The sequence below is a fragment of the Cryptotermes secundus genome, unplaced genomic scaffold, assembly GCF_002891405.2.
Source record: "Cryptotermes secundus unplaced genomic scaffold, Csec_1.0 scaffold1758, whole genome shotgun sequence".
Taxonomy (NCBI): Eukaryota; Metazoa; Arthropoda; class Insecta; order Blattodea; family Kalotermitidae; genus Cryptotermes; species Cryptotermes secundus.
In genome coordinates, this window is record NW_019739987.1 from 23,892 (window position 1) to 45,931 (window position 22,040).

General features: G+C 41.0%; 1 protein-coding gene across 1 annotated transcript in view; it reads left to right on the forward strand.

Annotated features, from left to right (window-relative positions):
- The window catches only part of LOC111872271 (5'-3' exoribonuclease 2 homolog), a gene marked incomplete at its 5' end in the record, with an annotated part of 132,454 nt that overhangs the window by 19,268 nt on the left and 91,146 nt on the right, over nt 1-22,040 (forward strand). Inside the window, 1 exon segment of the mRNA XM_023865985.2 lies at nt 641-810. Coding sequence (XP_023721753.1) covers nt 641-810 — 170 coding nt within the window.

Below are 22,040 nucleotides of genomic sequence, written 5' to 3' on the forward strand. Positions count from 1 at the left end.
GTTATTTCATAAATTCAGATAAATGCACATTTGCATATCAGTATTCTTCATTATTACTAATTTATGTGTTGTATTTGGATTTTTTAGCAAGTTAAAGTATTTCATTGATCAGGGTGTAGTAAATAAATGTAACCATGCAGCAGAAAATGAATTTTACAGTTTTCCAAATTTGTAAAATGTCCTTTCTTAATGGTAGGAAATGAATTACATTTTTGAGTTGAATATTGCAAAGCTATGGAAGTGATTTCTTAGTATGAAAATTACTTTATATTCACAGACCACTGTTGTCTGAAAAGTATAGTTTTCTGGGTTCTTAGCTTGCTGCTTACTTCTGCTGGCTTCTTGCTTTTACCCTGAAAATAGAGGCAAAATGTTCCTATGAAGTGCCAGGCTTTCTACAAACTACATGGCGTTACAACCCGAAAGACTGTATTCTTCATAGTGATCTCTGTGAGAACCTCAAATCCAAAACAGTGTTATCTGCACTGTGGGAATTTGTGTGTCAGAAATGGATTTCTTTGCCTTGTGGTCTCTCTGCTGTAGGGAGTATTTCTAAGACTGTAATTAGAATCATTAGCCACAAACTGAGTAATTAGTCAATTCCAATGTAATATCAGTGATTTGCTTCTTTTGTTATCAGGCATCACACAAATGTGAGAGCTGGAGCAGGCATATACAGCAGTGTTCCTCCTGTGATTAACCAAGGACTACAGGCCTTGACAAGACTTGCTGGTCTCCTGCAGCAGCATCAGTATCAGCCACATCACCAGCAGCAACAGCAGCAGCAGCAGCAGTCAAATAGAGGAAGCAGTGAGTACAGAAGAAATTATATTCACATATCTTTTTAATTGGGACTAACAAAGGTGATTGTATTATGTAGTTATCACTATCCTCTGTACCATATTTTGTTCTATAATTCATATATTTTTTCACTATTTTATCAAAACCATGGGCATAAATTTATGCAGGGATTTATAAAAATATTGTTTGCTACTATGTGTTAAGAATATGCAGTAACGACTTTCTCAATCGAGACAAGAATTTGGAAAAATTTCAAGAATTGAGGTGAGAACAAGAATATTCTGTACTAGACCCTTTTTTTCTTGGTAATCACAATTTATACCATTAGCCACATTTTTCACAATGCTCTGAGATGTATTACTTATCCCATTCAGTATTAGATCTGAATCATTTGATTCGGATGTTGCCCATATAATTATAATGCTTTACATAGCCCCAGAAAGAAAAGTCAAACTGTGTCAAATCAGGGCTACAAGGTGGCCACAGAATTGAACCACCCCTGCCAATCCATCTTCCATGACATGTCTTGAGAAATGTAGCAGTGTGTCATCTTGCTGGAAAATTATATGTTTTTTTTGTGTTGGTCATTTTCTTCTGGCTGAAGAAAGAGCTTTCTGATATGTCCATGTAAACTAGTCCATTAATTATGTCTTTCAAAAAGAAAAATGGTGTGAGGATATGATCACTCATTAATCCTCACCAGATATTCACCTTGCGGCTACCATAAATGTGTTCTGAATCACATGTGGATTTTCTGCTCCCCATATTCAGCAATTATGACAAATTGCATGTCCACTGAGATGAAACATGGCTTTGTCATGAAATATTATCATGTTTAAAAAATTTCCACATTCATGCTACATGCCATGCCCACCTCATCCTCCTCGACTTGATCATTCTAATTGTACTTGGAGAAGAGTACAAATTATGAAGCTCCTCATTATGTAGTTTTCTCGAACCTCCTGTCACTTCATCCCTCTTTGGTCCAAATATTCTCCTCAAGACCCTGTTTTCAAATACCCTCAGTCTGTGTGCCTCCCTTAATGTCAGAGCCCGAGTTTCACACCCATACAGAACCACAAACAAAATTATAGTCTGTGTGCCTCCCTTAATGTCAGAGCCCGAGTTTCACACCCATACAGAACCACAAACAAAATTATAGTTTTGTATATTCTAATTTTTATGTTTTTGGACAGCCGAGGATATGACTAAAGGTTCTGGACTGAATGGTAGCAAGCATTATCCGAGTTCAATCGCCTCTTAATTTCCTCCTGAATGATTTGTTATCATCATTCCCAAGTATTTGAACTGTGCCACATTTTCAAAACATCTGTTTCTTATCATTATGTCATGATTTTGCCCTGTATTTTGGTGACGAGACAGCAACTTATACTTAGTTTTCTCTGTGTTTACTTCTAGACCAGCCTCCTTACTTGCATCAATTCAAGTTTGTGTGTTTTTCTTTATGGTATCTATGTTATCACCCTGGTATATTCACATCATTGGCATAGACCAACAGCTGATGTGTCCCATTTAATTTTAGTCCCGCCTGGTTTTACTGAACCTTCCTAATGGCATATTCTAAAGCAAAGTTGGAAAGGAGTGGCGATAAAGCATCTCCTTGTTTTAGACCCTTTTGGATAGGAAATTTATCAGGCAAATGTTTACCTATACGGACTTTACTATAAGTTTTGTTTAAACACATTTTAGTCAGCCTAACTATTTTCATAGTTATCCAAGACTCTATCAGAATATTGTACACTACTTCCCTCTTAACTGAATCATAGGCTTTCTAGAAGTCTATGAGTAACTGATATGCTGTCTCATTGTACTCCAATTTTTTCTCCAATATCTGACGAATGCACAAGACCTGATCCATAGTGGATCTGTTACGTCGAAACCCACACTGATGATTCCCAATAATTTCATCTATGTATGGACTTAATCTTTTGAGAAGAGTATTGGACAAAATTTTGTATGAAGTTGATAGCAGTGAGATCCCCTAATAATTACTAAAGTCAGTTTTATCATCCTTCTTGTGAACTCTTACAATAATAGATTCCTTCCACTGATCAGGCAATTTTTCCTTATGCCAGATAGAAGTAATTAGCTTATGGATCTTAGAATGTAATAATTTGCCTCCTGCATGAATAAGGAACCAGAGCAGTCTCAAATTTAATTGCTTAAATTTTATTTACTTCTTTGTTTGGGGTGGGGCAGTGTGCAGGTTTCAAATTGTATCCAGATTTGAATGCCATGGCCTGTAGTCATAGTTGAGCTAACCGAAACCTCTGCTTAGACTTTCATTATTATTAGTATGTAAATTCAGTGTTATGGTAAGCATTTTTCTTAAAGGTTCATTTGAATTATGTACCTGTTTAAGGTAGGTATTTCAGTGGTCCTTTGTTTTTACGGAGTCTGCATATATTGAATTGTCTGGCAAATTGAATCTATGAATATAATATTCCATTACTATGTGTTCTGACCTTATATTTGCACCAGAAGTTTGATTTTTTTTTTATTTTATATACATATGTATATGTAAATTAATGTTATTGGGCTTGTTCTGAAATTAAAGGGGTGCGTTAGCATTTACCTGTTCTCAGATGTCTGAGAAGTTTATACTGACTTTCTTGACAGTTCAGCTGAGTACCGTACAGCTTTCTGTAATCACTTCTTTTGGCTGTTGCTTCAAGTGTGTGCCAGTGTCATTTTTCCCACCACAAATCCCACATGAACTGACCTGATTTCAAACTGATGCTGTAGTGGTGGTAAGCCAGCTCATTGTGCATCATAACACTTTGAGAACACTAATAAGAATGGTGGTGTTATTGAAATTTTGAAGGAAAGGTGCTGTATACAGAATATGGTCATAATGTATAGAACCACGATAAGTGACAGGACTGTGATGAACCACCGGGGGAACACATGAGTGGAAATGCTTGAAGTCCAGTAGTGATCCCTTAGTTCAGTTTTGTGCCTTTGCTTGATGCTTAGTGGTGTGATTGTCCACATTGAAGAAGTTTAATATGTGTATTGGTGCCATATGTAATGCTTGGTTTTTTTTTTTTGTTATTTTTGCAAACAAGGTGATTGCAAACATTACCAGGATGTTTTTTTGCAGTCTGAAATAGTGCAAAGTTCCATAGGGGGAGAATAAATTTTTGTTTATAATAGTGGTATTCCATATTAGGTAATATTGTTCCATAGATGAAATTTATGCATTCCCCCACAAAAAATTAAATGACCTTTCACGTTCAAAACATGACACGTTCTCCTCATTGGTCACGCAAGCTTCATTCTTTGGACTGTGGCTTTTTTTTAACGCTTCAAATCGGCCTACATGCAGGATTGAGATGCCTTTTAAAGTTGCAAAATAATATGGGACTGGGGTGGGGACTTGTTCCTCTGACCAATGCCATGAGCCAAATCTGTGAAGAAGAATACCAACATCTGCCAGAGTAAGACTGTATACAATGTCACACATGTAAATAATGGTGGATAGGAAGCTCGCACAGTGTAGGAATAAGGCCATTTTACATATGACTGTCCCAAAGCTTAAAGAGTAGTGCAAATTCACGTCACTTAATTACTGCGCACTCTTTACCAGCATATTGGGTAAGACTACAATTTCCATTTTTATGAAATTTCCTTAAAATAAAAACATCTGCCATAAAATATTATTTGTTCCTCAGTAATGCAAGTTAATGCTTCATCCGTTGGTGTGTACACTTTCTCAGCTTTCCTCCATGGCATCTTTCCTCCTTGAGTTACAGTGTTGTATTACTGTATATTTTGGTAGATAACGACTCTGTTAGGATCGAGACTGTATAGCACCGATGATAGAGTGATTAATGAATATGGAGCAGTTGGTGGAATGAAACCGTAGCCCTCGGAGAAAACGTGTATCATTTCCAGTTTTCCCACCAAAATTCCTGCATGAGCTGACCTGGGATCGAACCCTGGCCGCCGCGGATTTCGGTGTATTTGTAAACTGTGTTCAGTTCGTGCAAGTAAGAATACAGTTATTTTATCCCCTTTCAACTACGACACATTTTATTGCGATGTTCTCTGACATGCGGTTCATTCAAAATATTCTCATTCTGCCATGCGGTAAAGCTGATTGCTGCAGACTTTTCACGTGTTGCTCGAGAGATGACGCGACCGTCTGTTGCTGCAACATTAAACTCGTCACTCGTTTGAAAGATGGTGCTGGAATTTTCATTGTCTTCCATAAGATGAGTGCCTGATTGTGGTTTAATATTCCTCGGAAACACTTCGGACTGCATTGAACTATCACTGTCAAATTCTTGAATGTAACTGCCACGTATAGACTCGAAATATTGGTTGGTTAATGTTGTGAACTGAGAAATCAGCACTAGAAAAAGGGCTTTCAGGATTCTTTCTTTGTTTCGCTAGGCGCGGTCCTCCATAGAATACGTTACGGAAAAAATCGTTTTGGGAGGAATTTCGAAGAACGCGATAAGAAAAAATATTTAATTTATCACCAGATCTTTCTTTCGTGTTAAAATAAGAAAGCATCCTATAACAAACAAAATGCAGGGTCACAGATGAAGCCCCCAATTAAATTGACCGGGGATGTTATGTGTTACCTGATCAGGGCTGTCGCGTACCCCAGGGGACTATTATAGATTAATCTGAGGAAGCAAAGGAATGGTGACCAGCAGGGAGAAGCTCAAGTGAATTCAGAAAAATCTGCTCCAGTGTCGTTCGTCCACCACGAACCTCACACGAAGTCGCCCGGGAGTGAACCGGGGGCTCTGTCATGAGAAAATAGTGCCTAACCTCGTTAGCAGTGGCGGTGCATTTCAGTTACTAAATTACTTGACGTTTTCATAGGAATTGTCAAGAGCAGTAGGAACTGAAGGCGCGAACTGCTGTTGTTTCTGAAAAGGACGGCCCTATTCCTATACTTCTTGTTTGGAACTGCAAACCGGCCACTACATATAGCTTTTGACTGGCATATCTCTCTGATTTTAGATTCTGAGAGTCTGGGATTTTGAGCTGAATTTTGCCATTTTCATGTTTCTTTAAAAATTAGGCACACGTAGCACACGAAAAAGTCCGAGCATTTGCTATGATTAAAATAATGCCAATCGTTGTGAAGTTAATTATCGACAACTATGTGACAGGTTCAAACACCATCTGAATCTCGAATCTAGAACTTGCTGGAAGCCCAGTCAGCTAAAGACCCTGTTACGAATGTAGGACCGCGTGGAAGCCCAAGGAACTGAGAAATCAGCGTATGACTGTACTTTGAGAAAAGAACTTCGAATTAGCTTGTTGTTTCCTGACCATAAATTATAAACTGGCAAATGACTGGCGTATTTATCACTTTATATTAATTTGTAAATGAATTTTATGCAGAAAATAATCTTATTTGCCGAAGAATTTTAGGTGCCCATGCAGTTTTACTCATACGATTTTGAAGATGTAATTTTACTTTCCCATCGTTTTCCAGCCTTTATTTTATTGCAGTATGTTTGTGTTTTTTAATCATTGACACTAGAGCTCTCTTCATGCTAGGACCGCTTATATTGTAGAGGGTTTCTTAATTATTATGTAGACAAGCGATATAATTCCTTAGCTGGAGCTTCAGTCCTACTGAGTGTCTCTGCTGTCGCAAGACTTGACACGAAAACTCGCAAAAGTATGCGGGATTCGAACTCTAGATCCCGGTTTTCGAACGCTCCGCATCACACCTAGTACGTGCTGCAACTTGTTCGTTTATTCCTTTTAGGCAGCACACTGGTAACCGCAGGCCTATGCAGAGTAACTTTCATTTAGGAAAAGCTTTGTGCAGAAATTAAATATTGAAGACAGGGCCCAGCAGATAGCAGTCTGTTCCCTTGCGCGCGCGCATCTAGCCAAAGGTTTTGCTGTTTGAATCTGTCTCTGATTGAACGTTGGATCTATGCATCCACTCCCCCATACGCCTTTATGGTGTAGTGCTTAATTAAAGGTAATGGTAAGTTGTCCCTGTGCTTAACTATTTAAGCACGACGCCATGAAGGCGTATGGGGGAATGGATGTATACATCCACATATTTTGTTGACCTCAGCACTAGTTGGAGGTGAGTGGTCAGCTTCACTCCCCTGCCGCTTTAACCCCGGGGAAAGAGCCCCCGGTACGTATTTGTTAGGAGGCTGGGTGGGCCACAGTGCCAGTCAAGACTACGTGGAGAAGAGAAAATTCTTACCCATACCGCCGGGACTCGAACTCCGACCACCTGGTTGAACATTAAAATCCCTGCATTTTGGCAACAGAGTGTATTTATGCGTTTTATATGATTTGTAGAATAAGCAGCAGTTATTTCCCTACACAGCATTAAACGACTGGTGAGATACGAACTACGAACTGAATTTTTAAATATTATTTAGATACAATTCATGCTTCAGATGATTATGATTCCTTATGTAGCGTCGAACGAGATGTGGAATGATTGTTAACAATGGAACAATGCAGATATGAGAGGAAATGTCCCCTTCTTGTTTTCGTTGTAGCTGGTTCCGTTATATTCCAGAGGATGTTACAACAATGTGTGACAGTTCTCTGGGCAAGTAGTACTAGTTGCAAAGCATTGCTGTTGTATTCCTGAGGAAGACAACAATCTATGATCGTACTCTTAGCAAATTGTTGTAGTGGCAAGGCACTCTAGTCTCTGCGCTGGTTTGACATTTCTCCACTGTTTTAATTACGTCTGACAGGCGACGCGTTCATTAAAAGCCGGGACGTTCCTTGGTGCGTGCGGAGCACGTGACTTTGCCAGGAATAATTGGGTTTTGATGCAGCACCGTGATGTGGGCGGGCTCCATGCACTTCCTTGTTAAGCTTTATTTCTCCGTGGCGGAAGTTGTAGTATGAGTTGGATGCGTGGTGCGTAGGATACAACAATTCGCTTGACACACCCAACCAGCTGATAATATGAGAGATATGTGATGATTTACAGCCCCCTTTCAAACGTTTAGACGAATGTCGATCAGTTTTTATGCGTTCCTCGGTCAAAATGTACAGATCTGACCGTCCGTCTCCATGTTTAATTTTACTTCAATGAAACTTCGCTCTACTTTCATTTTCGTTTCTTAGGAATTTTTCGTCAGTTCTCGTTGTTATTGTTGGTGGTGCTGGTGATGGTGTTGCTGCTGCTGCTGTTGTATAAAGATTATAATTATTTTTATTTATCATCGTCTTAATTCTCTGAGACGGATTAGCTCGGTAAAGTGACTCGCTACTGCCTGAACTGCAGGAGTTCGATTCCCGGCAAGGACATGGCATCCAATCTCCCGCAGTCGACACCGAAAGAAAGTATGAATCTGACAACTTGTCTTCATCCATTGTATCAATTAATAATGCTTCGGTCCTGACGCTGCTGCTATATACCTTCATGATGTAGTGCTTGGGCACGGGAAATTCATCGTTATTGCACCTGTTATTAATCCACAGTTTCAGCACCGCTAATTAGGCCACGCTATTTGACACATCACCAGCACCGTCGTTAAGTTAGCCCAGTGGTAGTGGAACTCAAGTTTCAACACCACTAATACTAATCTCTTCATTGGACACATTAATGTTTAGAATTACTGTTCGGTTAAAAGTAAAGTTATCCCTGTAACAGGCCGTGGAGGCCCATAGGGTTGTGAAACGTCGAGGCTCCCACATTTTCTAGACAGTCAGCTGACAGATGGCGGTGAGGTTGTCAGCCTTACGCACCCGCCGCCCTCTAACCCCAAGAACATTCCAAGAATGTTCCTGGTACTCATTTCTGTTAGAGGCTGAGTTGACCCCAGGGCCATAGTGTGGCTGGAAGGATTGGGTCAATTGAAAAAAATCCAATGAACTCATCGGGATTTGATCCATCGACCTTCCGGCTTGTAACGTAGTGCCTCAACCAACTACCTACCGAGTGCCCCTTTCCATCGTCCGGTATTCCAGAAAATTGAAAAGGCGACGTTTCGGAAATTGAATCTGTTTCCGTTCTCAGGTGAGGGGGGGAAGACACCTACTCAGTTGGGCCCCTTAAAGCCAATCTCAACCACAATACAACCTCAGGTAATTAAATAGCTGTAGTGAATCTGACAGGGGTCGTTTGGTGATTGAGATTGGCTCTTTCTAAGGGGCCCAACTGAGTAGGTGTCTTCCCCCCCTCACCTGAGGACGGAAACAGATCCAATTTCCGAAACGTCGTGTTTTCTATATTCTAGAATACCGGACGATGGAAAAATTCCAAAAACCGAGTAATTCTGTGTGTTATGCACCATCGTTAGAACCCTATAGAATTATTGTTTAGGCATTGTTTGTAGTCGGAAGGCCGCGGTTTCTAATCCCGATGAGATCATTGGAGTTTTTCAATTTACCTAACCCTTCCAGCCACATTATAGCCCTGGCGTCGACTCAGCCTCTAACAGAAATGAATACCTGGAATCTTCCTGGGGGTAAATGGCGGCCGGCGCCTAAGGCTGACAACCTTACCGCCATCTGTGAGCCAACTGTCTAGAAAATGTGGGAGCATCAACGTCTGACAACCCTATGGGCTTTCACGCNGCAGTCGGTATAGCGACTGACTACGTGGTGGACGCCCGAGGGGTCGGTGTTCTAGTCCCGGTAGGGGCAAGAATTTTCTCTCCTCCATGTCGTCCATACCGGCTCGGGTCCACCCAACCTCCTATCCAATGGGTACCGTGGGTTCTTTCCCCAGGGGGTAAAGCGGCTGGGCTTGAAGCTGACCACTCACCTCCAGCTAATGCCGAGGGCAAGAAAGTGTGGATCTATACATCCACTACCCCATACGTTTTCACGGCATACTGCTTAATTAGCTAAGAGGGCCAACTTTACTTTTATCATCATCTTTGTTGTGATGACAATTACTACAGTCTTCCCCGAGACATTCCAGCCGTGTTTGCTCATGGAAGTAAAGCATGTAAGGGAAATATAGTAATCCTGTGAGTGATGTGACAGTTTTACCGAGCTCACTGAGCACCTGTAACGATTCTCGTTTTCTTTTCCGTTAAGCTTCACTTCCTTCCCTGTAAACTATAAAGCTTAGAATTGGTTCCGCAAGATCGATAAAGATCGTTTGAGCTCACTATATTACTGCAGGCATCAGAGCGGGGGATGGTGAGCTTTGTTCGGTTGTAATTAGGGGAGGCGAGTCTGGGCATTGTCGGCCCGTCACATCTTGTCATCGCCTGCTGTTTGGCTAATTTCTCCTTTTACTTGCCCCTCAGCCACCGAATGACTGCTGTGTTCGAGTTCAGCTTGCTCGTTGGTGTACTCTTCTAGGAATAAGATATGAATTAATGGGGAAGAAAGTAAACAAGAACATTTGATTCAGTTTGAATTGTATCCATATGGATATAGGTTCGGGAGTCAGCTCAGACTTGAGTAATATTTTATTGCTGTTGCCTGTTATTATATACAGTGTTATTCGAAATTATTATCGGGGTTTCCACGGCCTATAATTTTCAAACAGAAACCACAAATAAAACTTTTTGAGTTACACTTTCATATTCCGCAAGCAGTTTTATTTTATTTATTTCCGGTTTGAAAATTATAGGCAAAGGAAACCCCTACAATAATTTAGAATCACTATGTATTATAAATTGGAAAGGGTGTAACCCTGTAATATAGCGCGCTAATTTCCCAGCAACATTCCTTGCAATTTTTTAATTATACTTATGTGGGGGGGGGAGTCTGTAAACGCTGTTTCAGAATAATACAAAATGTACTAGATAAAATGAGTAAAATTTACATTTCAGCAGCATAATAGCATGCAATATCGAATTACGGCAAAGTCAGTGAGACGGCTTGTGGGATATACGTAATAGGTCAAATCTAGCAAGTTGGGTCAGGCTATAACGCTTCTGACTTGTATTCCGGATGTGCTCGTTTCGAATCTGCGCCAGAACACCGATTATACGGACAGGTTCTTCATAGTGTTCCGCAGACCCCCAGTAAAATACCTCATGTTAAGCGACGACCGCTTCATGCCACATCCTTTCCAGTTCTTCAGTCACCCCTGAGTTACTGACAACGCAGCTTAAATAAGCTCCAAACAAAAAGACAAGTAGTCAGTACGTCCGAATACCGAAATTGCCACCAGACCTTATGACCTCGGATACCTAATTTCATCATCATTTGACTAACGATGTATGAAAAGTCCATGTTTGATCTTATGTAAAGTAGGCTTTGTTGTGGATCAGTGTGGCTGGAAGTCAGAATTATCTGACGACTTTAACTGAAAGTCTTCCATATAGAATTTCAAAAGAATCTGTCGAATGGTTTTTTTTTGGGGTGTGGAAAAGTACATTTATGGTCATATATAAAGTAGGCTCAGTAGGTTGTGGCTAGAAATGAAAATGGAGACCAATTTTATGCAAATCTCTGTCACATCTAATTTAATTGCCTCACTCGTGGAGCTAAACCATTCTTGAGAAACCTCCAATTCTGCAACTACTCAAGAACTTCCCAGTATTTTATGGAACCCAAAGGTTCATTGCTGTTTTCACAAGAGCCCTCTACTGATTCCTGTCCTGAGCCAGATCAATCAAATCCATACTATCCCATCATATCTCTTTAAGATCCATTATGATATTGTCCACCTACCTACCTCTTGGTCTTCCTATTGGTCTCTTTCCTTCTTGCTTTCCTACCAATATCCTATATTCATTCCTATTCTCCCCCATTCATGCTACATGCCCTGCCCATTTCGTCCTCCATGACTTGATTACTCTAATTATACTTGGAGAGGAGTACAAGTTATGAAGCTCCTCATTATGTAGTTTTCTCCAACCTACCGCCACTTCATCCCTCTTCGGTCCAAATATTCTCCTCAGCACCCTGTTCTCAAACACCCTCAGTTTGTGTTCCTCCCTTAATGCCAGAGACCAATTTCACTAAAACTTTAATAACGTTTTATGGTATATACGAAAAAGTTAATTCATTATCATGTGTAACGCTTATTTTATTCGGGAAATGTGGATAAAAAGTGACATGGTCTATCAGCATTGTGCAGAAGCCGCCCACATTGGATTTAACCAAGATTTTATTGGAAGTTTATGAAGAAGTTAATTTTTGATGTATAAAGTATGTTTTGTTAATGTTGGAATTGCCCGCCAACTCTTAGTGAAAGTTTCCCGCTTCGACTTTCAGAAAAATCCCTCTAGCAGTTGGTGCGCTGATACTAGATGTCACACAGTCGGACAGATATTACCTCCACTTGCAGCCTTTTGGGGGGGGGGACTGTGAATTGTGAGTGTTTGAGAGTAAGGTGCTGAGGAGAACATTTGGGTCTAAGAGGGATGGAATAATAGCAGACTGAAGAAAATTCCAAAATGTGTGGCTTCATAAGTTGTTCTCTTCACCAAATATTATTAGAATGATCAAGTTAAGGAGAATGTGATTGGCTGAGTATGTAGCACACATTGGAGAGAATGTGAAAGCATACAGTGATTTATAGGAAAACCTGAAGGAAATATACAACTAGAAATACCTAGACGTAGATGGGAGGATGCAGACAGAACCACAACGAGGGAACGACAACAGGAAGACGGGGCACTGTCACAACATAACACACTAAATAGTTCCACCATAGTCGCTCAGGGTGATAGAATATATCACCACGTAGAAAATTTCTGCACGATATTACAGATACATCAAGAACTTAAAAGAAACATCGCCGACTCCTTGGAAAGCCCCATAAACATCGCCGACTCCTTGGAAAGCCCCATACTATACGACATACACTGTTACTCAAGAAAAATAATAGGAAGAATTACTATAAATTTTGTACTTTATGTTAATTTAAATATAAAATTTAAATTTAACAGTTAAAATTATAACGCGAAGTAATTAAGCACTACGTCATGAAGACGTATGGGGAAGTGGATGTATAGATCCACATTTTCTTCGCCTCGGCACTAGTTGGAGGTGGGTGGTCAGCTTCACGGCCCTGCCGCTTTACCCCCTGGGAAAGAATCCCCGGTACCCATTGGGTAGGAGGTTGGGTGGACCGCAGAGTCTGTCTGGACGACGTGTAGCAGTGAAAATTCTTGACCCTACCGGGACTCAAACTCCGACACCTTAGTCGTCCAGCCCGTAGCCAGTCGCTACAGTAGTATGGGTTTGTTTATTATAGAATTGTTCTGCTGATCAATACCATGGAGATATATAATATTGTATTTCTTACTATTTAAGTATCCTAATTTGCGTAGTGTACAGTCCTACGCGCTGTCATTTCTCTTGGGGACATTCTTCAGCTCTCTGTTTTCTTCTTCCCCTCTGCCTGATAATAGGATAGTTCTTTAGGGCGACAGGGTGGATGTGAGCCGGTGCTGGTCTCTTGATCTTGCGGTCAAGCTAATCAAGTCGTTACGCGAAGCGTATGGTTTCTGTTGCCCGGCCAGGAATCGGTCATGACAGACAGACCAGTGGTCTGTTGATGACAAGTTCGGAAGTGGCTAGAATCTCCTCAGTTCCCCCTCTTCTACGATCTACAAGTCTGCTCTTTCTTTTGATTGAGAGTAGTGGAAAAAAACGTATTCGGACGTTGTACACAGGTATTCCAAATGCATTCTTTGCTCTTGTAAGTCTACGTAATTTTTGGCGGTGGCGTTTATTTATTGCAAATTCAATCTGTTGTTGCAATTCAGTTCACACAAATCGCCCAAAATTCCAGTTAACGTGTATTAAAAAGATATGCAGCAAACTATTTAATAATGCGTTAGCCATATACCCACAGAACAAAAATGGACGTATTAAAGCATGAAACCCGAACTATGATAACTTAGCAGTGAGAATACAGAAGCTACTAACAGTACATCCCATATAAATTGGCGCATCCCCCCCCCCACTATCATGCCAATTAGCTCACCTAATGCAAACAGTATAATAAAATGTTCGAAAACTGTTCGTGTACATTATAAAAACAATACATTAAAATATCAAAAAATGATCATTCTACATATCGAACTTGTACACAGCTATCTGCACAGTGTCATGAACATAGTACATATTATACTTAGACAAAGTACCCCACCGGATTCAGTAAGAAGAATGAGAGACGTAACAGATACTGTAAAGACAAAGTTGTCCCTATACTTAACTAAGTAATCACTACACCGTTAAGGCATATGGGGAATGGATGTATAGACCCATGTTTTCTTGACCTCGGCACTAGCTGGAGGTTAGTGGTCAGTTTCACGCCCCGGTCGCTTTACCCCCCGGGAAAGAGCCCCCAGTACCCATTGGATGGGAGGTTGGGTGGACCCCCCAGAGCCGGTCTGAACGACGCGGAAAAGTGAAAATTCTTGACCTCACCGGTACTCGAACTCCGACCCCTCTGGCGGCCCACCAGTAGCTAGTCGCTATACCGATTGCGCTAGTAACATCCCAAAATTCTTCTGCTTCGGTAGTAACTATTATAAACGGAAGGTGGATTAGCCACGGGACTCCTGTCAAGAATAACAACGGAAATATATTGACAGCACCTGAGACCAAATATACAATAGATATATACGTGTATGAACAACTAGTAAACCGTAACATCATAGGATAATTCGGGCACATAGATGATATGTTTATCATATACATGAAACGTTAACATACAGCAAGGCGACTCTTTATGTAGAAAATATAAATTAATGTTTCGGATTAATAACCAGAACACAATTCTGATACGACAGTTGGATAAAGAACTCAGAAGAATAGGTGCAGAAATTAAACCGGCACACAACAACAATAATCAGTAAGTGAAGAGCCTGCAGATTCTAACTGAGAATTCAGTCATGCAGACTGTGTTCTGCACTCACAAAAGTACATTCCAGGAATTGCATTCTGTGAAATATTATTTGAATGAAAACCGTGCCTCGCCACGTGTAAACCCCAGACATGGTACAGGGTGAGGGAGTCCAAATCTTTTATTCGAACTGAGTCAGTTAGGTTGGGTTGTTAAGCTCGGGCCCCCTGCTGTGTCAAGGAAGAAGACCACTTGAGAAACTCACGCAATAATGCAGCAGCGAGGTCGGACGAAGAAAGGAGATGGGGTGGTTAGAAAGAAGCGTGTCACAAAAAGTAAAGTTGGCGGGAGGGGGCGAATTTCCTCTGCTCTTGTCATCAAAAATTTGTGTCTTTTATGAAATAAGAGTATCCTTGAGAGGGTAATTATTAATAAAAAGTGTAAGATAGTAATTAAACATGAAGTGATATAACTCTTTTATGCCTACATTTTGCTTGTAAGGGTGAAGTCGTCCGTGTGCATACATAAGCACCATGTCATAAAAATATATATGGGAATTGAGATGCAGCTCGACACAATCTTAACCTGGGTTCTAGATGAAGGTGAGTGGTCGGTTTCATGATCTGGCCACATCATCCTCCTGGAAAGAGCTCCGGTGCCAGTATACCGCGAGTCAACACCCCCCCCACCCCTCACCCGCGATCCGGACCATATTTTCTGTCGAGAGTTTACGAAGAAAAATCTGAACCGGTTAACGTTTGTCTTTCAGAATGCGAAGGTTGATGATCACTGTGAGACACAGTCCGATCCACGCGTACCGACATATTTACAAAACTAAGGAACTTACTGCTTAGGCACAGTAGATCACTGTAGGTCGCGGTGCAAGGGCCGAGAAAGCCCACCCCTTATACATTCATTCAAGGAACTTTATATTTTTTCCCCCCCCCGAAACGCACGTAGAAATAAACTAGTGTACATCTGTCCATTTTTCTTTAGTTTTAGTAGACTAATTATGTGTATGTACTGTAAGAAGCAGCTTATAGAAAACCTTGCAGAACGTGTTTTAATCCACGTTCACTTGAAATCTGCGTCCGAGTTCCAGTAGCCTGTCTTATTGAAGAACATTATCTGACTAATATTAATGAAACCTTCCTCTTGATTGCACTTCAAATTCAGGCTTACTGTGGTCATTAAAAATCTCAAGACGTTCCAGGAACGTATTCAGAACGGTCCAGACCGAATAGACAGTAATACGAAAGCATTAATTTGCCACTAGTTATACTCGTACATCGCACAAGGGTATAGATTGATATAAACGGTACGGTACAGTAGGCTGATTTAACGGAACGTGGTGTTTTAATAATGCACATCGTAAAAAGTATGTTATACGAGGGTTGGAACTTTAATAATGGCAACACTGCTGTAGAGACGCCATGCAACGGAACCAAATAATGTCGCTTATACGACACGTTAGTTACATACCTACCTTACCTCAGAGCAGATGGACTCTCCCTTCCCACATCACGCGCATGCGCAGTGACGAGAAGAACAGAGCCTTGTGTTAGCTGGCGGTCTAATGCAGTGTTGTCACGATGTCTTCGAAACAGGAACAACGGAGTTGGATAAAGATTGAATGTGCCAGAGGCCGTACAGCACGACAGTGTCATCAAGGTCTGCAAGAGGCTTGCGGGGAATCTGCATTGCCTTACAGAACAGTGGCAAGGTGGGTAAAAGCCTTCAACGAGGGACGCCAAAATGTGGCAGACATGCGTCTGCCAGGTCGTCCTATTGTCAGTGCAGAAGTGTATGCTCTTTCCGCGTTGTTGGAGAGTGATCGACGCTAATGTGTCAATGCGCAGTATTACTGTTCATTTTTGGAACACAACCTGCGACCAGCTTTGAGAGAGAAGCGGCGACACTTTCTGCAGAACCCATCCATCATTTTGCAGGACAATGCTCGGCCGCATGCAGAGCAAGTTGTGGCTGATTTGTTCGATCGATGAGGCTGGGAAGTGCTGTACCATCCACCATACTCCCCGGACTTAAGCCCGTGTGACTTCGACTTGATTCCTAAGATGAAGGAACCACTTCATGGCATTCGCTTCAGAACTGTTCCAGAGATTCTTCAGGCAGTAGACCGCTCCTTTCGAACTATCAACACAACAGGTGCTGCTAAAGGTATCCTACGACTTCCACATCGCTGGCAACGGGTTGTACACAATGCTGGTGACTACACTGAAGGACAGTAAAACTTCGAAAGATGCATCTATTTTGTATCAGTTGTAAATAAATAGTTGCCAGTATTAAAGTTCCAACCCTCGTATGTTAGGCTATGAAATGTTTACTAAACATACGTTTAAGAACTAATTTGTTATAATATGGTCAATTTTTCGTTATTAGCCTAAATTGATTCCAAAAACTCGATGTCCCTGTGAAACTTTTCGTAACATATAATTTTTATTTGAGGAGATTGAACTCGGGTAATGCTTGCTACCATTCAGTTCAGAATCTTTTGTCTTCTCGTCTGTTGTCCAAAAGCATATAAATTAGAATATACAAAACTATAATTTTGCCTGTGGTTCTGTATGGGTGTGAAACTTGGCCTCTGACATTAAGGGAGTAACATAGACTGAGGGTGTTTGAGAATAGGGTGTTGAGGAGAATATTTGGACCGAAGAGAGATGAAGTGACAGGAGGTTGGAGAAAACTGCATAATGAGGAGCTTCATAACTTGTACTCTTCTCCAAGTATAATTAGAATGAGGCGGGCAGGTTATGTAGCACGAGTGGGGGAGACGAGGAATGCGTATGGGATATTGGTGGGAAAGCCAGAAGGAAAGAGACCACAGGGAAGACCAAGGCGTAGGTATGTGGACAATATTAGAATGGATCTTGGAGAGATAGGATGGGATGGTATGGATTGGATAGATCTGGCTCGGGATAAGGACCAATGGAGGGCTGTTGTTAACACGGTAATGAACCTTCGGGTTCCATAAAATGCTGGGAAATTCTTGAGTAGCTGCAGAATTGGCGTCTCCTCCAGAAGGGCTCAGCTCCATGAGTAAGTAAGTAAGTAATTTCTGTTTACTATATTCTCACCTACCCTCATATCTGGAAGCCACCTCCATCTGGAACCTGAGGGCGCCTCATGCCATTGTGACCAAAGCACAGAGTAATGTGGCTTACAGACTGATGGACCTTGTACTTCCGAAAAATCGTCGTTGCCGTTGTGCATGTTAAACCATTGAGGATTTTCCGTCTTGGGACTTTTAATTTCATGACTTCAGGATAGGTCTACCTTTATGTCTACATTGCGAACGAATGTGGGAATAACCTAACGCCACTCACCGTAGCATTTTGAGCTTCTGTATCGTAAATTAAAAAGCTTTGTGGGTATTGCCAACCGTACTAAAGAGTAAGTTGTGATTTCGCATGGGTTGTTACTTCCAGTAACACTGTCCTTACGAAATTGAATTCCCCTTCCGGAAGCCACACCGTATATAATGTAACAACTTTTGGAATATAAAATAATAGTGAAAATATATTTTTTGAGCGAAATAAAACACTATGTAGGCCGTTGAAAGTCATCAGACGTTTCGAAGGAAGATGTCGCTGAGTTCTGCTTGCTACCTCCATGCACCTTTCTTGCATTGATTATTCTGCCCTGAATATGGAGGTAGCATGTTCCTCCAAAATATCGACTGACAATAAGCAGACAACACGGCTTTATATCTCAGAAGATAGAACTCAATAACCACAGCTGTAAGAATATTAAATTCCTCATTTCTTTAATTTCAATGTATTCCCTTTTAAAACTAACAGAACCTCGATTGCCCATACACCCTCCCCCCACCCCGATATCAGTTCCGCTAGTATACACTTGACTGTGGAAGCTGGGTCGGAGGATAATGTTACAATGAGTTACGAGGAAGTGAAATGGACTGTAACTGTGTATTTTAGCCTACTTCCCTGAAGTTGTCTTATGCGGTTTACATGCTGTCTGTATGTATGTCTATGAATCCCTCCCTGTTACGTTTTGAATGCCTAGACCAATCTTTATGAAACTTGGTATGAATATCATGGCACCTGAGCCAGTCTCAGCGACTATTTCATAAATCGCTCTCATCAGCCCGTGTAACTGTATGTGTATCCCCGCGTATCGTTGCTAGGCAGCGGCTCGGTAGACACGTTCCCCTGGCAACTAATACTTACAACACTAGAAGAATCGTTGGAGGCGTCGTTTTCTATACGGTCCATGTCGTATCAAAGGAGAGTCTGTGGGTATGTCTGTGTATCCACCTGTCGTTGCAAGGCAGTAGCTCGGTAAACACGTTTCCGCTGCAAAGAAGAATTGTTTGAGGCGTCGTTTTCTATGCGCTCCGTGTCGTATCAAAGGAGGGTCTGTGGGTATGTCTGTGTATCCACCTGTCGTTGCAAGGCAGTAGCTCGGTAAACACGTTTCCGCTGCAAAGAAGAATTGTTTGAGGCGTCGTTTTCTATGCGCTCCGTGTCGTATCAAAGGAGGGTCTGTGGGTATGTCTGTGTATCCACCTGTCGTTGCTAGGCAATAGCTCGGTAAACACGTTCCCGTTGCAAAGAAGAATTGTTTGAGGCGTCGTTTTCTATGCGCTCCGTGTCGTATCAAAGGAGGGTCTGTGGCTGTGCCTGTGTGACCCCCTGTCGTTGCTAGGCAATAGCTCGGTAAACACGTTCCCGTTGCAAAGAAGAATTGTTTGAGACGTCATTTTCTATGCGCTCCGTGTCGTATCAAAGGAAAATAGACGACTAGTTCTTCCCAGAACTTCTTGTTTGCTTTTTTTTTTTAATTTGAAACATAAATACTGACAGAGCTGCAGATTATATCACATATTTGCAACATTAACTGTTATACAGAATTCGACAGTGCCGTACACATTACTTAGCGTGCGGGTCACCAGTTTTGTAGCTTGTTTCGCTAATACAGCAACGTGCCTCACCAACTGAAAAATTCATATTAATATAGAAGTATATATTAGTAGTCCTCTTGTTATCCAGGTAGAGAGCAGGTTGGGGTTCGTACTGGGGGAATTTGATTCTATTGTGTCTTATCACAAGGCCTTTATTATTATATATGCCTTATTACCTACATCCTTCTAGCTTGACAAACACCCTCGCTCTCCTCCTGCAGGAGGCTTGTATAGAAATTTGACTGGGAAACCACAAAAATCATTGCTCCCCTTCTTCGGTATTTTTTTCCGTCAATCCATTCATCTCATACAATGGAAAGTTTGGGGCAAGCATACTTTCCAACCAAGTGATCTCAACTGATGGTCCACGACCCTGCAGCGAGTTCGAAAACACATAGTTCCATGAAGATTACTGTTCTCTGAGATGTTATTCTGGGAAGTCTGATAGAAGTTTGCCGTCTTTATAGAAGATCTTGTTTCCTCCATCTTCAGGTTTCAGTAATGAAGCTTCTACCCAAAAGACTAGTCTTCTTCATGGTTTACACCTTGTGAGAACCCCAAATCTCACACATTTCCGTATTTATTCTTTTTTTTTTCATCGACTGCATGGAATGAAATATGATTGATTCTTATGTTATTAATGACGTTTTCTTCAAGTATATGGGTTATAACTTGTAACAGTGATTAAAATACGAGGAAGCTCAAGAACACTGGGTAGGTAAAAATTATGAAGGACAAACCGATAACTGACTCCATAGAGCTGAGACCTTTTGGGAAGCCAACAGTGGCTCGGTTAATCAGGAATTTCCAAGTATTTTATAGAACCCGAAGGTTCAATACCGTACTCATAACAACCATCCACTGGTCCCTATCCTAAGCAAAATGAATCCAGTCCATACCATCCCATACAATCTCTCCAGGATTCATTTTAATGTTATCCACCCACCTACATCTTCGCCTTCCTAGTTCTCTCTCTCTCTCTCTCTCTTTTTTTCTTTTGGCTTTCCCACCAATATTCTATACGCATTCTTTTTCTTCCCCATTCGTGCTACATGCCCTGTCCATCTCATCTTTCTTGACTTGATCATTCTAATTATACTTGGAGAAGAGTACAAGTTATGAAGCTCCTCATTATGCAGTTTTCTTCAGCCTCCTGTCACTCCATATTTCTTCGATCCAATGTTCTCCTCAGCACCCTGTTCTCAAACACCCTCAGTCTATGTTCCTCCCTTAATGTCAGACACCAAGTTTGACGCTAATACAAAACCACAGGTATAATTATATCTTCGAATATTTAAAGTTTACTTTTTTAGACTGCAGACGATACTTTTTTAGACTGCAGACGAGAAGACAAAGTTTTGGACTCAACGGTAGGAAGTATTGTCTGAATTTAAATCTGCTCTTAATTGTCTCATGAATAAAATTTTGATATGTTACTGTGGTTCCCAAAACTGCCTCTGTGGTCTAGTGGTCACAGTTCCTGACTACAGAACCAGAGGCCCGGGTTCGATTCCCGGCGCTACCAGATTTTTTTTGTGAGAAGTAATGGGTCTGGAACGGGGTCCACTCAGCCTCCTGATGATAATTGAAGAGCTATTTTAAGGAAATAGCGGCTCTGGTCTAGAAAACCGAAATTAACAGGCGTGGGGACACCCTCAATCCTCTAAAGTTGGCACTAACTTCGCCGACAAGCGGCGGTCGCTCGGGCGGTATAGTTCGCTTATGGACTAAAACCACGGAGTTTTTTTTACTCTGGTTCCCAAATATTTGAACTTCGCCCCATTTTCAAAGGATCTGTTAACCGTCTTTATGTCATGAGTTGAACACGCGCTATACAACAGGTGAAATCACCCACACAGTTGCGTAACAGTTTTGTAGTATGTTTAAAGATAGTTAGGACCATGTAAAATTTTATACTGCAGGCAGATACTTAGAGACAGTAAGTACAAATGCAGTTGGGCCTATATAAAATTTGCCATCGAACACATGGTTACAGTCAGTCGGACGTTTCGTATAAATGAATTCGTCTATAAAGTATAAGAAGTGTGTGAAACGAAGTTTTTAATGTTGTTTTGAATTATATGCTGCTAGCCGGTAAATATTTAATTTTTAGTTGGATGTTCTTGTGTAATTTTATTCTAGGTTAGTCGACTACGTTTTGATGAGACTATAAAGATTTGCAGCTGGCGTGAGGAGGTTACGCTTCTGCATATGTTGTCCGGGATAATAAATATTCGCTTGTTAGATGCTTCGAACCTCTGAAATAAATCTACGTAAAACTGTTTTTTTTTTTGCACCTATGATGATGCTAATAAATTTCTTTTGTAGGAGTACTTTATTGCTCTCATACCGGCCTTATGCATTACAAGGAAAGTATTAATTATCATCATTACATATAATACGTAGACATTCTGTGCAATGGAAAGTATAAATATAAAGATTTGAATCCATTTTTGTATATTTCCTGTAGCATTACACACGCAGTAGTGAAGAATAGTCAGTATCTAATACACGTATATTAAGTATTCTAACTGCAGTAAT